General features: G+C 38.9%; 1 protein-coding gene across 6 annotated transcripts in view; it reads left to right on the top strand.

Annotated features, from left to right (window-relative positions):
* LOC121709816 (protein unc-79 homolog) overlaps positions 1 to 15,222 on the top strand; it is a 311,977-nt gene that overhangs the window by 8,928 nt on the left and 287,827 nt on the right. For 5 of the 6 annotated variants that reach the window (XM_042093431.1, XM_042093433.1, XM_042093432.1 and 2 more), the window contains exon 2: positions 9,419 to 9,539. In XM_042093431.1, coding sequence (XP_041949365.1) covers positions 9,419 to 9,539 — 121 coding nt within the window. Of the gene's footprint in view, positions 1 to 9,418; positions 9,540 to 15,222 lie in introns of those variants that run through there. The other variant, XM_042093435.1, reaches the window with a different exon arrangement.

A 15,222-nucleotide genomic window follows, 5' to 3' on the forward strand; every position in this document is an offset into this window, starting at 1 on the left:
GTGCGACTGCCTAGGGGCAGTAGTTCAAACGACCAAACTTTGCGTCCTTGTTTGCGATTGAGAGTTCGAACTACCCTTTCTAGAAACAACAAATCTAAGAACGATGGAGTGAACTACCAAGGTTGCGACGCAAGTTAGCAAACGATGCTTTCTAGAAACGACCCCCAGGTTGTGATATTACCTGAAATAACAGACTCTATAGTTGCTGAGTAGAATGTTTTCTGCAGCTCTTTGGATATTTTGAATTTGTTCAGCTTTCTAAGACGGTATAAACGCTGTCTTGCTTTTTCCACTTGGTGTGGAGATGTGTGTCCATGAAAGGTCCTCAGAGATGACTACTCCAAGATATTTAAAGGGCATTTACATACATTTAAATATAATTTACATATTGTAACTTAAAGGGATACTTCACCAATTAGCATTAAGCTTTGTATCAGTAGAAACCTGTTCAAATGACCATTCTTCCCTCCCTCATGTCCCCCTGAGATGAGAGATATCTGTATTGTTTGTCTGGAAATCATCATTTTGCATCATCGGAGGTTTTTTTGGCCAGAGGAGACTACACTGGCTACTACTACTGAGTAGTAACTACTACTACTACTACTACTACTATTACTACCGGTGATTGCAGCAGCAATTTCGTCACTATAGGGTACCACAATTTTGTCAACTGTAGTCTCAATATACAGTGATAGAAAGCCTGTCAAACAACATGCTTAAAATGTATTATAACGATAGGGCACAAGGAAAAATTTGGCTGCCTATGTTGCAAAAGTGAACATAAGTTATCCCCACCCCCAATGTTCTGAGTGTCCTGTCATTTTCAATCAATCAGAAATGTTGTCTTCCTGGCAGGAGGCGTACTTAGAAAATGTCTGTTTCTAAATGTTCCTCATAGGCTTGTCTAATTTGCGTGTAAATTGCCAAATGAAAGTCAAAGTCTCTTTGAAGTCCAAATAAAAGAAAATGTTATTACAATAAAGCGTGACTTTAGCCTAACAGACAACAGCGTAATTTCGAGGTATCACTGGGTTAATGCATATGCCTAAACTAGGCTAGCCTAATTATACTATAGGCTACTATATTACAGTAAGTAAAAGTAAAGACACAGAATAACCTAATGACAGAACTGTAAGATCAAATTCAAAAAAGTTTGAAGTCTAAAGCATTGCAAACCTATATAAACTGTGTTGCATACCATCTTAATTCATTTCAAAGACTAGGATTAGGCAGTCTCTATGCTGTTTCCATAACTTAACTTAAGGTGCTTTGTGCAACCGGCCACAGAGCCTTATAGCAGAGACTTTCCAATGAGGAGAGGGCACTAAAAAAATCCTCCATAGAAATGCATGGGGTTAGTTTGTAACGCCAATATGGCACTTGTCTACACCCTTTTCATGGCAAAACATCGACATGTGAATACATTGAGCCAATCATGTCTTGTGTTGTGAATACATTGAGCCAATAATGTGGTGTGTTATGAAGACATCGTGCCAATCGTGTGTTATGATCTCACCGCTGGAGCAAGATTGGTGTCGTGAATCCTTGTGCACGCGCATTTCTGCCGAAATAGATGCTCGACGGAATGTCTACGGAAGTTACCAAATATAGTGTTTTCCCTATAAAGGACATTCACAGCTGTAAATGCCCGTTTTAGGGTCTGGGCTGTTTGCTTTTGCAATTCTCTAAGTTGCCACGTCAAATCACCTATCAATTAACCCCGTAAGCAATGGTGTGGCAACATTTTGTCTTGCATTAGGACACAAATGGTTACATTGCCCTTATCTTATAACTCCTTGAGCGACTACTAGGCCTATGGTTTTCAAAAGTCAAATGCTCCCTGACACAGAAAGAACATTTCTTGACTAGAAAAACACACTGTTTTTTGTAAACTTGACTACTAGGCCTATGTTTTTCAAAAGCCAAATGCTCCCTGACACAGAAAGAACATTTCTTGACTAGAAAAATATGCTAATTTTTGCAAACTCGCTTCATTGAACCCTTGAGGACATCGCAGGCTGATGCGCTAAAATGTAGTTTCCTATCGTATCATTTAATTTCTCAGAATTTAGGCCTACTACAATAACTTCATCACCCAATACATATTTTATTTTTAGTTGATCAACCACATAGAATAGTCTCCTACTTAAACTGTGCACTGACTACTGTAGCAGCCCAAGGTAACCAGTTGTTTTCGATCAAGGGCAACCACTTGTTTCAGATAGCCTACCTCAGGACAACATGTTGCCTGGGTGTTGCCTACGTTATTAATTGATAGTAGCCTACAATAGTTAATTGCATCACGTAATAGCCAGGGATAAGTTGGCTCAGTGAGTAGAATCATGCTGGAGAGAGTCATACATGGATTGATTTTGCGGGATCGAATCCATTTCCGTTTAATGCTAGTTTACATGTATTTTGTCCGAGTAGCTGTAATGGCACTAATGGCGTATATGAAAAACGACTTCAACCCGCCTAAAACAACTTGTTTGTGAATGCAGGTGCAGAAACCAGAAGGCACACAACACCGGCAGGTGTTGCCCATAGACAGTAAGGTGTTTGCCCCCAGCAATAGCCTCTGAAGTTCACCTACAAAAAAGCTACCATCTTTGGCCAAATAAGGAGATCCGGTATCTTGAGATATTTCTATGGAAAAATAACATGGGGATTTTGAATTATCGCACCTGTTAAACTCTCGCAGGAACGGAGAAATCGGAAATGCAGACGTTTTGCTCTACACAGGTTTGTCCTCTGCCTTCGAGTGGATACTGTGATCTTCGGTAGGTGAAGACGGCACACTTTGATCTTTGCTCCCCCTGAGCTAACTTACAATGCGACTTGCCATAGGTAGTTCGCTTCAATGAACCCCCGGATCTCCTTATATGGGCAAAGATGGTAGCTTTGGTTCCTTTTTGTAGGCGAACTTCAGAGGTGTATTGAGAATGTGGAGATGTCGTCATGACACAGCGCCCTGCCCCTGATATCATGGCATCCACCATGTTTGAAGGATATCCGCCAGAACGCGTTCATACGCGAAGTTGTTGTGATTCTGCATACTTTAAGATGCCTGGAAGACATAGCCTCGTGAGACCATCCTGATCTCGCGAGCTTCAGGGTTTCACTCGCAGATCAGTCTGGCAACTTTACGTTAAAGAGAATTTGGAGCAGTTCACCAAACGAACGTCCAATCAGCGTTTGCTTTGAGGCGGGTTGAGGTGTGACGCAATGAACAACATGAGATGAGCATAGCTATCGCGCAAGTTTTATTCAAATTAGAAAGTATTCCTGGGTAAGCTGTGAAGCTATGAGTCTCAGCCATGCAGCTGGGAGGAATGAACGACACAGACATCCTCCACGGCCGATTCCAGTTCATAATGGAGGAATATACTTTCTTCAGAAGTGTAGGGCCTACCGTGAAAACTTGATGGGAATTGTCGTTGATTAGGTTCATGTCACATACAAACGGTAAGTTAAAACATCTTAACGTTAGTTACGTTACCTAACTTAATTGTATGTTAAACGAAGGCATTAGAAGAACACTTTGTTTATCTAATTGGTTGATTTGGCCCGTCGATAACCAAAAAAGGTGGTGATAGACAGATTTCCAGTATTTCCGCCCCTTCCCAAAAGTTTTTCAGTGACAAATTCCCAGATGGATATGCGGAGCAAAGTCAGGTTATGAAAGACACTGCAGTGTGAAAAACTGCTTCAGTGCATCACATGATTGAGGTGGAAACCTTAGAAACCATGGGTTGTGTTTTTGTTTTGTTTCCCCACATGGAAAAAGATGAGGCTACAGTCGATGCCTACCAAACTTTGACAACACTAGAGCTGCATAAGCAAAGGGGGAAAGGTTTTAGGATAATATTTTACATTAGCCTATGCTATGCTGATTGGTGGTGGTTTACGTAGCCTATGACTGATGTAGCCTTATGGAACATGGATGTGTTTATGAGGGAGGGAGAAAGAGAGCGGCTTACTTTAGATTTGCCTTTCATTGCAAACGTTTTTGCTAGCATAAATCAGGATTATACTTAGACAAGAAAATGTTTCAAACAGATTCAAAGCAACTCTTAACATGCCTCAAATTTGACGTTACTTAAGTCTCTATCACAACTTCTGAAGGATGAAAGACGACGTGGTGGTGGTTATGTCGCTAATATGCACACTGCAGACCACTGTACATTTATTTTTTGCGTTGTTAGATAAATCTGTGTACCCAAACTTTATTATTTTTTGTATATATAGAGCCTTCCATACTTGCAAGTTACCTCAGTCAGTCTCATCTGATCTGTCACTTGTTAGCGTGTGTAGTCACGTTATGCCACCGCTGTTTTGTACGTGTGTGATTTATTTTACTTACTGACAATGCTGAACCTGTCATACCTGTGTCTATAGTATCCTACATTACATTGTAGTAAACCAAGAATAGCATTGTTCATCCGTGACCGGTTGAGTTCATCTGTGTCTGGCTAGCTTCTACTTTCCTGAGGAAACCGTGAGGATTACTAGCCTGATCTTTACAACAGCAACCTATCACCTAATAGTAGGGGAGATTATGTGAAAAATCGTTACGCAGTGGATAGAAGCATGAAATTTGGTAGATATGTTCCTTGGGTGATCCTAAGACATCCTAGAAGGGGTGCCCAAAAATATCTCAAACAGGAAGTGAGATTTTGAAGAAATACATATACGCCTATACAAATGACCGCTGATTCAAAAGCCACCTTCACAACATCCTAAAAGCTTGAAATTTGGTATACATGTTCCTTGGATGATCCTAAGACATCCTAGAAGGCCAAAAATATGGTGGTCAAGTCAATTTCTTAATTAACCGATCGTAAGCCCCGCCCATCGAACGCAGATGAGCCAATGGCGGTTCAGTAGCTCCATGCAGGCAGACACACTCCGACAGACAGCCTCAACTTACGGCTCCATAGAAATGCATTGGGAGCAGCTGGTTTTTGTCCGGTTTTATGCGATTTTATATATATATTTATTGATGTGAGTTGAAAAGGACGGCCAAATGACATGTATGGGATTAAGGCAACACCAATACACAGAATAATGGCTTTCAATCTTGATTATGCTTTCTGTAATTATGTTAAATTAGAATTAAATTCTATTCTCCCAGCTCTCCCCCATTTTAAGCAAAGGGTTAACTTACTCCTTAGCAAACCATAACGAAACAGTGTACCACATCTGTAGATTAAGCCACACAGCTAACTCAATGTAAGTAAGATAAACAAGACGTTCATTGTTCTCAACATTGCCAGCATTATGTATGATTGCCACTTTGAAGAGACTTGTAGATATAAGTAACGTTAGCATACTTAGCTAATCGCTGCTAATGTCCTAGCATCATCATGTCAGAAAAGCATAGGGCTGTGCACGGTAGTGTAACATTTATTCACCATGAATTAATAGAGTTGAAATAGCTCTGCAATATAGGCTATGCATGCAAGTCTATCTAGCACAGCTAATATCAGTGAATCACACTCCCGTTTGTCACCCAACAAAGCCAGATATGATTTTTTATGCATGTGTTTCCATGTCATACTAGAGTCTTCAGGTCTGTGGCTCTCCAAAAGAGTGTAGATGTAACTTTTACAGACAGACTACAGCTAGAACCTAACTCCGGTCCGGTTGTCGGACTAGCAACAGTAACTAAGGGGTGGCGGGACTTAGCGAAGGGTCAATTTCCTCTTAATTTCTCAGTTTAAACGCTGTGATAACTTCTCAAGCCATCTTTACTGCTCTGTGTCGCTGTCGCCCATGGCAACCGATAGCGTGGGATGCAAAGATAGTGGACGGGTTCTGAAACTTCCCAAATCGTCACGTAAAAGCAAGCTACCATGACTCCTCATTCTCATATTGAGATTTCACCGCGTTCACATATGCCACCTAATAGAACTAGATGAACAATGCGGTATCTAGCTTTCTAATATCTATGGTCTAATCTATGGTTTCTAATATCTAGATCACCTGGTTGTAATTACCCTAAGGGATGCAATTCTTCCGGATTAATCCAGTTACATTTCACTTGGTCACAACGTTGGTCACAACTACACATCAGTGTTGACAGTAAAAAAGAAAGAAAGAAAAAAACGATCCTGCCCCAGAAACCAGTGTGATGATAAATAGATTTCTGATGGAAGGGATGAGCACATGCTGATCCGAAAATGTATGTAAAAATCATGGGTTCACGATTGTAGGCCTGACAGACTGTGTCCAAGGCTGCTCAAGGTCTGTGCTGCTGAACTGGGGGAGCCACTGAAGCACATCTTCAACCGGAGTCTCCGCCTTGGACAAGTTCCAACACTGTGAAAGACATATCTCACCCTCGTCCTTAAGAACCCACACCCAAGTAAGCTTAATGACTACAGGCGCTCTAACATCACACGTGATGAAGACTATGGAGCGACTGGTCTTGTGTATACTCAGACCCCAGGTAGCATACCAGGGTGCATACCAGGAGAAAGTGGTCGTGGACGATGGCATCACTTATCTCCTACACAGGGCCTATTCTCACTTGGACAAGGGGAAAAGTGCTGTAAGAAACGTGTTTTCTGAAACGTGATTTCTCAAGTGCTTTTAACACCATCCAACCCCTCAGACTGGGAGACAAGCTCTTGCAGATGGGTGTGGACACTCACCTGGTATCCTGGATTAGAGATTACCTGACCAAGCGGCCACAGTTCGTCAGACTGAAAAACTGTCTCTCAGACACTGTGATCAGCAGCACTGGAGCTCCACAGGGAACTGTGCTCTCTTCAGTCCTGTTCACCCTGTACACGTCTGACTTCTGCTACAACACTGAGTCATGCCACATGCAGAAGTTTTCTGACGATACTGCAATTGTGGATTGTATCAGGGACGAGCAAGAGGATATCCCTCCCTCCAACAGCCTGGATTGTGGCCGTACTTAATACTTGACCAATGACTGTAACCCTATTACTTCAACCTATTCTTGCACAGATATAGTTTTTTTTATATTACTTTGTCTACATTATTCTCTTGTCCATGTTTATTTTATGCTGGTCTCTAGACGTTATTCTTGCACTGTTGGACTTACTTATTTGCACCATCACCATGACACTCACTCTCATAGAGCACCTTACCATGCATACAGAATCACAGGCTCAGTCCCTGCCCTGTCACTGCAAGCGCCTCATCCTTAATCATTCTTAAGCATACTATGTGGATATTTGATTTAGTTTTATTTAGTATATTTAGTATTTTAGTATTTTGTTTTTAATCTTCTACTGTCTTTATTGTTCAGTGGTGTTTTTTTATATTTATATACTTTAATACTTTTTCTGCTGTAAGTGCATGTTGTGTGCGATGTCTGTATGCTACTGAGACCTTGAATTTCCCCTTGGGGATCAATAAAGTATCTATCTTTCTATCTATCTATCTATCTAGACCTGTAATTCGCTATGTTGTAGCATGCTGCATTATATGTTTGAGAGAGTATGCTCCAGTTGGTCTGTGAATCCATCTTAACACCTTATAGACTAAGGAAATAGTTTGTGGATTTGAGGAGGAGGCCTAACACCATTGCCCCAGTTATTATATGTGACCATCCCATAACCTTGATAGAATTAGATAGATAGATAGATAGAATTTCTTGGCTTTGCTCATGTCAGCAAATGCTTGTTGGTGCATTTCTATAAAGTCATCATAGAGAGTATCATCACCTCATCCATCACTGTCTGGAATTCAGACAGTTGCACCAAAATCAAATTACAGAGGGTTGTCACCAAAGTATAACTGGTTGCAACCTCCCTCTGTACTCTGAGCTTCCCTTTAACCACACTAACATAATAATCAGATTCTCATCCAAACCACCACTTCCAGCTTCTCCCCCTGGAAGACACGACAGGTCCATACCAACTGAAACCACACATTTTAAATTTAGTTTCTTACCTTCAGCAACCCAACGCCAGAAGACTACTTTTTTGTTTTTGTTTTGTTTTTCTTTCTTTTCTCCTTTACTGTGAATATACGGTAACTTATTGCCAGCTAGTGAGCTAACGCTAACAGTAGGTAAAGGCAAGTTAACCCTATGTGGCTGATGGTTGAACAAATAATTCAAATAATACACATCAAACTAATAAATCTGACCTGCTTGACATATACCGACCATTATCACAACATGGACATGTTAATTACAAAGCATTGTGGTCAATGTAGTTACCATAACACTGTGTGGTATTACTGTATAACATTCAAAGGCTACACTGGATTTTATAAGTGCTACAATGAGAATGTAATGCTGCAGCAGTTGTCAGCCCTCGTGTTGTAGTGACCTAAACAATTATATGGATGCCTTTATTTGACCTGTGAAAGAAAGGTTTGACTCTCCTACCAGTGAACCGATGAACAGTAAATATAATCAAACAAGCCACAGGACAGGAATGACTGCATAACCCACACACCTTGCTTTTTGAATTGTGTTGATAGTCTCCCTTAATTGATTGCAACATTTTAAAGATGTAGCCTCCTAAGACAATTTCGAGTGCATTTATTAGTTTAGTTTAGTAAAAACAAATGTCCTCATATGAGGATGAGGATGTGTTTATTTTACTATAAAACACATTTAAATCGCCAGTTTGTGACACTGTAAATCTGTTTATTTCATCAAAACAGAACTGACCTATGCAAAAATGAAAGTAGCATCTCTCTCTCTCTCCCTCTGCATCTGTGTTTGTGTGGGTGTACATGCATGCATGTACTCGAGAGAGAGTGAATGTGTGGGTGGGGGTATGTACATATTTTGTCATGTCTTGATGTCACGGGCACGCTGGCGACTACGCCGCTCCATCCGGCATCTTTTGTCTTTTTGTTATGTGTCTTGTTTGTGGAGCGCTTTGGGTTGCACTCTGTGCATGTTAAAAATAAAACTGACTTGACTTGACATTTATGTGTATTTCAAAAATTCAAGTCACAAAAACATAGCCAATCAAATTCAACACTAAAATTAATGTTGTGCAAAAACAATACAAAGTGTGTGTGTGTGTGTGTGTGTGTGTGATGGTACGGAACCCCAGAGGTGTCATTGTAAGATATTGTTTGTGAGCATCAATATATTTGTTTGTGTATATCAGAATGTGCACCCATTTTACTAAAATGTTTGCAAAATCAGAACAATATTGCAATGAGGCAATAGAACCACTAGAGCAGTCATAAGCAGCAATTGCAGAATAACATCTTTTGCACAGACAAAACTCTCGAATTCTCTACCAGATCATTTGAAATGTATTTCAAACTTATTCACTTTTAAAAGATTCCCCAAATCCTGGTTATTTCAGCAACAATCTTGCACTCATGTCTACTCATGTCTAATGTTCACTGTTAATCTGATCTCCTGATAATCTGCTGATTTTCTTTTGTTCTTCTCTGTATTTCTGTTTAGTTGCATCTAAGATACGATACTTACAAGAGTATCATAACCGTGTGCAACACAATATTTACCCTGTGCCATCCGGGACAGATATTGCAAACACACTGAAGTACTTTTCCCAAACTCTGCTGAGGTAAGTACATCTACGCTGGACCCAAAAGGTGAAGTAAAATGTACTGCCTACAGTAAAATCAAATCAATTTGATGTGATTTGGTCCATGTTCTTGTTGGCCTCTTAAAATAAGATAAAACTCAGCACTGGCACTACAAAACTTCTATCTAGAGTGCTGCAATGCAACTCTATAACATTTAGCATTTACATTTATTTAGTGCTTGATAGTATGTAGTTGTTACATGTGCATTTAAATGTATGAATTAATCGATGAAACAAATTATAGAATTTCTCATTGAGAAGTGAAGGACAAAATTGTAAAGCAAGATTGCAGGAAATATTGCCTGCTCCATCCTCTGCTTTTGTTTGACATAGTTAGATCATTTTGGATCATTTATAGGAGTCATAAATAAACTTTGTTGACTTCATCATGTTGTATTTTAAGTAATTTGTTGACTTCATCGTATTGCATATAAAGAAATTCATGTATTTTAAGGAAAATATTACATTAAATATCAACAGTTAAATTATGTAATTAAATATATTCTGTAACACAGTACATCTGAAAAAGGTGCACACCAGACAAACAGGTTATATGTACATATTGGCAAATTTGAACCCTGTTTCCTGTTGCACTGCACATCCTCATAGGAATGCTAACTCTAGGGCTATATTTTCACCGTCAGTTAAATGTGATCCAATTCCAATGGACTTGTGGTGAACTACTGTTATGTGACATAGCTGGTAATTCATAATGGTAGCAATTTTGTTAACAATAACTTTGTGCACAGTGGAAATAAGCAAACAGCTACCTGCAAGGTGTATGACACCAGGATAATGATGCCGGTTCAACAATGTCAAATTTCATCAGGCATCTCAAAAAGATCCCAGATAGGTCAGTCACTTACTAATGTGAAAGAGACGTTAAACCAGGGGTGTATCAAGCTTTTTAAAAGTGGTGGTTCTGGGTTAGGGTGAAATAATCCTGGCCAAATTATAAATAACTCCCTACATTTTCTTTACATATTTTATGCAAATAAAACTATGCACTTAATAGCCTACTGTTAAAGCAACAAATGAGAAGAATTGGTATTTATACCCCTTGACATCATGGACGGATTATGAGCCACTTTGCCCCTGGGCACAGACATGAAAAGGGCCCCCCTGCCCACCTCAAGTTAGAACTTTTACATTTATTCATTTAGCAGACACTTTTCATCCAAAGTGACTTATGTATGTCCATTTTATGACAAGGGACTATACTGACTCCAGAACAACTTTGACAGCCATATGCAGTGTTGGGAAAGTTCACTTTCTCCACGAACTAGTTCAAAGTTCAGTTCAAAATTTTAAACTAAGTTCACAGTTCCAAAAAATGAACTAGTTCATAGTTATTTTTTCCATGTTGCTGTGAGCTATTATTTTTCAAAATTATTGCCACAGCTCATATAGAACCACAGACAGCAATTCTTTTATCAGTTTTAACACTGGAACTATGCATCAGATTTCATCTTCATATCCAATGAATCCTTATCCGACCAGGGTTTACATTAGCATTGAGGGGACAGAATTGTTGCTTTAATTATCATTATGATTATCATCATTATCACAGTTATTATTGTTATACATGCACTTCAAAGCAGTTAATGTTTAAAGTGCTAACATTGTTCACAAAAGTTGTGAAAACATGCACATCAGAGGACTGCTTTACTAATGTAAAAATATACGTTGCATACCGGTGCCGGTCCGCGGGCCACAGTTTGAGAAACGCTGGCTACATATTAAGGCCTGTTTACGGTATGTTTTAGCTGGGGTTTCGCCTGGAAGGCTCTATAGAAATCTGGCACCTTATTGAACGAAGTTAAACTGAGAGAGCGTGCCGTTCACAGACAACAGAATGAACGAGTTCATCAGGAAGTAATACAGCAAAATATAATACAAAATATGAACAAGTTCATGAACTAGCATTACATTAATACACAGGATTAGATGTTAAAATCCCTTGTGCCAAAATCCAAGGTAAAAACACGCGTTCAGGCACAACACTTGGCCATATGTTTAATTATAATTATTATATGATTTAAAACTCATTTGCTCTCAACAAGGGAAAGCCTACATGGAACAGTTAAATGTAAGTGAAGTTGCAAACATGAATAGGCCTACAAAATGAGTCAAACTAAGCCACAGTACTGAGTTATAAATTCTGAATCTGTCTTTTAATTATTCTACCTTGTGTCTTTTTTATGTTTTCTTTTTAATTTTTACTTTTTAAACTTGTCTTTAACTATTGCTCTTTAATGCTTTTATTAACTATTACTCTTCACTTTTGTTTGTGTAAAGCACATTGAATGACCCTCTGTGAGAAATGCACTATATAAATAATCTATCAATTATTGCATCTACCAAATATCAAGTCTTAATAGCCAATGATGTACAGGGGATAAACCAAGATCACTATGCATAAAACACCTAAGGAAATCAGAATTAGGCTCATGCAGCATGACTGAAGTAGGCTAGCCTACACTCTGTAGCAATCTCATTACAACTCCACTTACATTTTATTTTTTTAAAAGGAGTCAATTTTCCCCTGCCTTTTTACTTTTTTGCATCATAATATTGATGCATACAATGCTGCAAAGGACTGACAAATACAAATAAAAAACACAGAGGTACTTGCACTAACAGATCTAGCCAGTTAAATGCAAATGTTACACTGGATAGTTTGGCTATAACTTCTGGTTAGCTGGTTCACATGGTTGTCTAGCATAGCATTCTCCATTGATATTATGCAAGATTAGAATTACTAACAAAATAAAATTGTCAGTGTTTCCCGTAGACATTTTTCCAGCAGGGGTGCTGTTGATCGTAGGAAGCCCCCCCCCCAAAAAAAAAAAAAAAAAAGAAAAATGTGAAAAAATGACTTCGAAAGATATTGACAGATGAGTTACAAATTATGGCATAACCATCAACATAAGCATTTACAAAGCATGATTATTGTAGTACTTGAACAGGATTATTCATGTTTTTCTTTCACCTTTTTCATTTACATTATTAGTAATTGTTACTTACATTATTATTATAAATTGAAATAAAACAAAAATGAAATGGCACAACACACAACAGAAAATTATTATTTACAATTAATTACAAAAAATAAAGCTTAATCACAGGCCACTGTACAAACAATTATTATTTAGAATGTACAGTGCTGTGCATAAGTTAAGACATTTATTTATATAATAACATTTATTTATTTACGATACATGACACATTCAGAAATAATTGATGTCCTTCGGCATCATTTTTTTTTAAATTAAGGCATTAAGACAAAAGGCAAAAGATGCTTTTTATTCCTCTCTTTTTAGTCAATTACAGCATGGGTGTCTTAACTTTTGCACAGCACTGTATAAACTATATAGACTTCTTTCATGTCATTACACATTATTGGTCATTGGTGTTTTGTATCATTTCTATAATTTTGGTGTGCTCTACAGGAATTACAAACTATCTCCAGATGTAAATGGTTGCATATCTTATTACTCAAATTCACTTAAACCCACAAATAGGCTAGACCTTAGTTTCACAGCCTAGGTGTGTAAGCAACACATGGCTTGACAGCATTGACTGCATAACAAACAAAAACGAAACAATGCGTGGAATTTATCTGGGAATAGGCTACTGAAGGTAGGGGCGAGCTACCTCGCTGGCGTGTTTAATTTGGTTCCTTTGTTAACATAATGTAGGCTACGTTTTTTTGCACAGAATTGCGTCTTCTAATAAACTTAAACATAAACACAAACAAACGTGATCTCCTGTGGAATCCCTGACTGTGCCTTCAACGTTAGCCTACTATTATTTGTTGACATCAAACCTGAACGAACGGCAGCTGTTCCTGAAGTTCACTTGCGCGTTTTTTTTTTTTTTTAATTAGGCAACTTTTTTGCAGCGGCGCTTGAATTCCAGGAGCGGCGCTGCGCCACTGCTGAATACATTGTAGGGGAAACACTGCAGTCAGACAGTGAATTTTGGTTTACTAATTAAGACGTGCAGACGTTTGCAGACATTAACTGCAGACGTTTACTAATGCAGACCCAAGTAGCAGCACAGGTATCGTAGCCTTGAAAGACGCACACTTTGAATTTGATCAGAGCGGCTCTGGTTCCCTCTTCACTGACGCTAATTAAATTTGATGTGATTGGCTGGATGACTGTTCAATCAAATCAACAGACCAATTTGTGTCTCTCTGTGTGTGCGTTATGGTAGATACGGTTCCAACTCTTACGGGAGTGTTTATTTACACATTTTACTTTAATTTTAATCTGACAAAAAGTGGGGGGATAGAATCGTGTTTCAGCAAAAGTGTGTATGGTATAACACCCATAACCCCCACGCTTGCTACACCCCGGCAAAAACAGGCCAACATTTTGTTTAACACATTTATAAATGGTGCACTGTCACTTTAAGAACAATTTACATTAAGTTCTCAATGATCTTTTGCCAGCTCCACTCAAATATAGCCTAGTGATGTGCCCTCTCACAGTTTAAAAATGGTCAGAAGTGGGAACTACTGTTGCCTTAATGATTTTCTTTTAAAAGTTTCTTATAAGAAGGAGATATCAATTATCAACAATGACAAGCCAGCTGGAACCTGTGGCTCTCTCCTTTGTGCACGCTCAGACGCTTTCCCAATTAAATGGAGTAGCATAACGTTCAAGTTATATCTGCTGCAAAGGAGATAATAAAGAGTATCATCTCTATGTAACATGATGTTTTGACATTGACATTTTAAATGTTCTCTAAGAAGAGTCAAAAGCAGTTTGTAGTAAAGCTAACCAACGTCGTCTCTATTGCAGGAAAAAAATAGCGAGAAGGCTGATAACCTAATTAAATGCTCGGCTGGCCGGATTAAAGTGCTTGGTGGGCCGGATCCGGCCCGCGGGCCGTAGTTTGCCCTCCCCTGCATTAAACCAAAGTCCTTTTAGGCAAGTCCCTCCACTGGGTGGCCATATTGCAACGCTTTTTGGGCACTGATTGAGCATCTATTTTGGCAGAAATGTGTGTGCACAAGGCTTCACAACACCAATCTTGCTCCAGCAGCGAGATCACACCACATGATTGGCACAATGTCTTCACAACACACCACATGATTGGCTCAATGTATTCACATGTCAACGCTTTGCCACGGAAGGGGTGGGATATGTGTAGACAACTGCCATATTGGTGTTACAAACTAACCCCATCCATTTCTAAGGAGGATTTCTGGTTAAACTTAGCATTTATCGTCACAGGTGATAAGCTAACCATTGCAAAGTGTTATGCTAATGCTGGGAACAGGAAATTTGTATATTTATAGTTGGCCTTATGATGTGACAGACTTGTCTGAGGGCTATAGGGATGTGTTAAGTAGCATAATATTAGACTATACGATATCCTAAATTGGAGACCCAATGTAAGTCCATTAAAGCATAAGTGATATTTTTCCTGTCCAAGTTCACATCCACTCTTGACTGCCCACATTTTATTTCAGAAAAAAATATGATAAGACGTTGCAGTATTAGTTTAGAGCCATTTCCCACATATGTCAGTTGTATCATGCAGATTTTATAAGTGGCAAGCAAAATAAACAGAGTTATTAATTTGTGTTTCTTCAGATTGCAGTGGAGGTAGAACCCCATAAAGTTATCCTACAACTGATTTTGATAAT

This window comes from Alosa sapidissima, chromosome 5 (genome assembly GCF_018492685.1).
Source record: "Alosa sapidissima isolate fAloSap1 chromosome 5, fAloSap1.pri, whole genome shotgun sequence".
Classification (NCBI taxonomy): Eukaryota; Metazoa; Chordata; class Actinopteri; order Clupeiformes; family Clupeidae; genus Alosa; species Alosa sapidissima.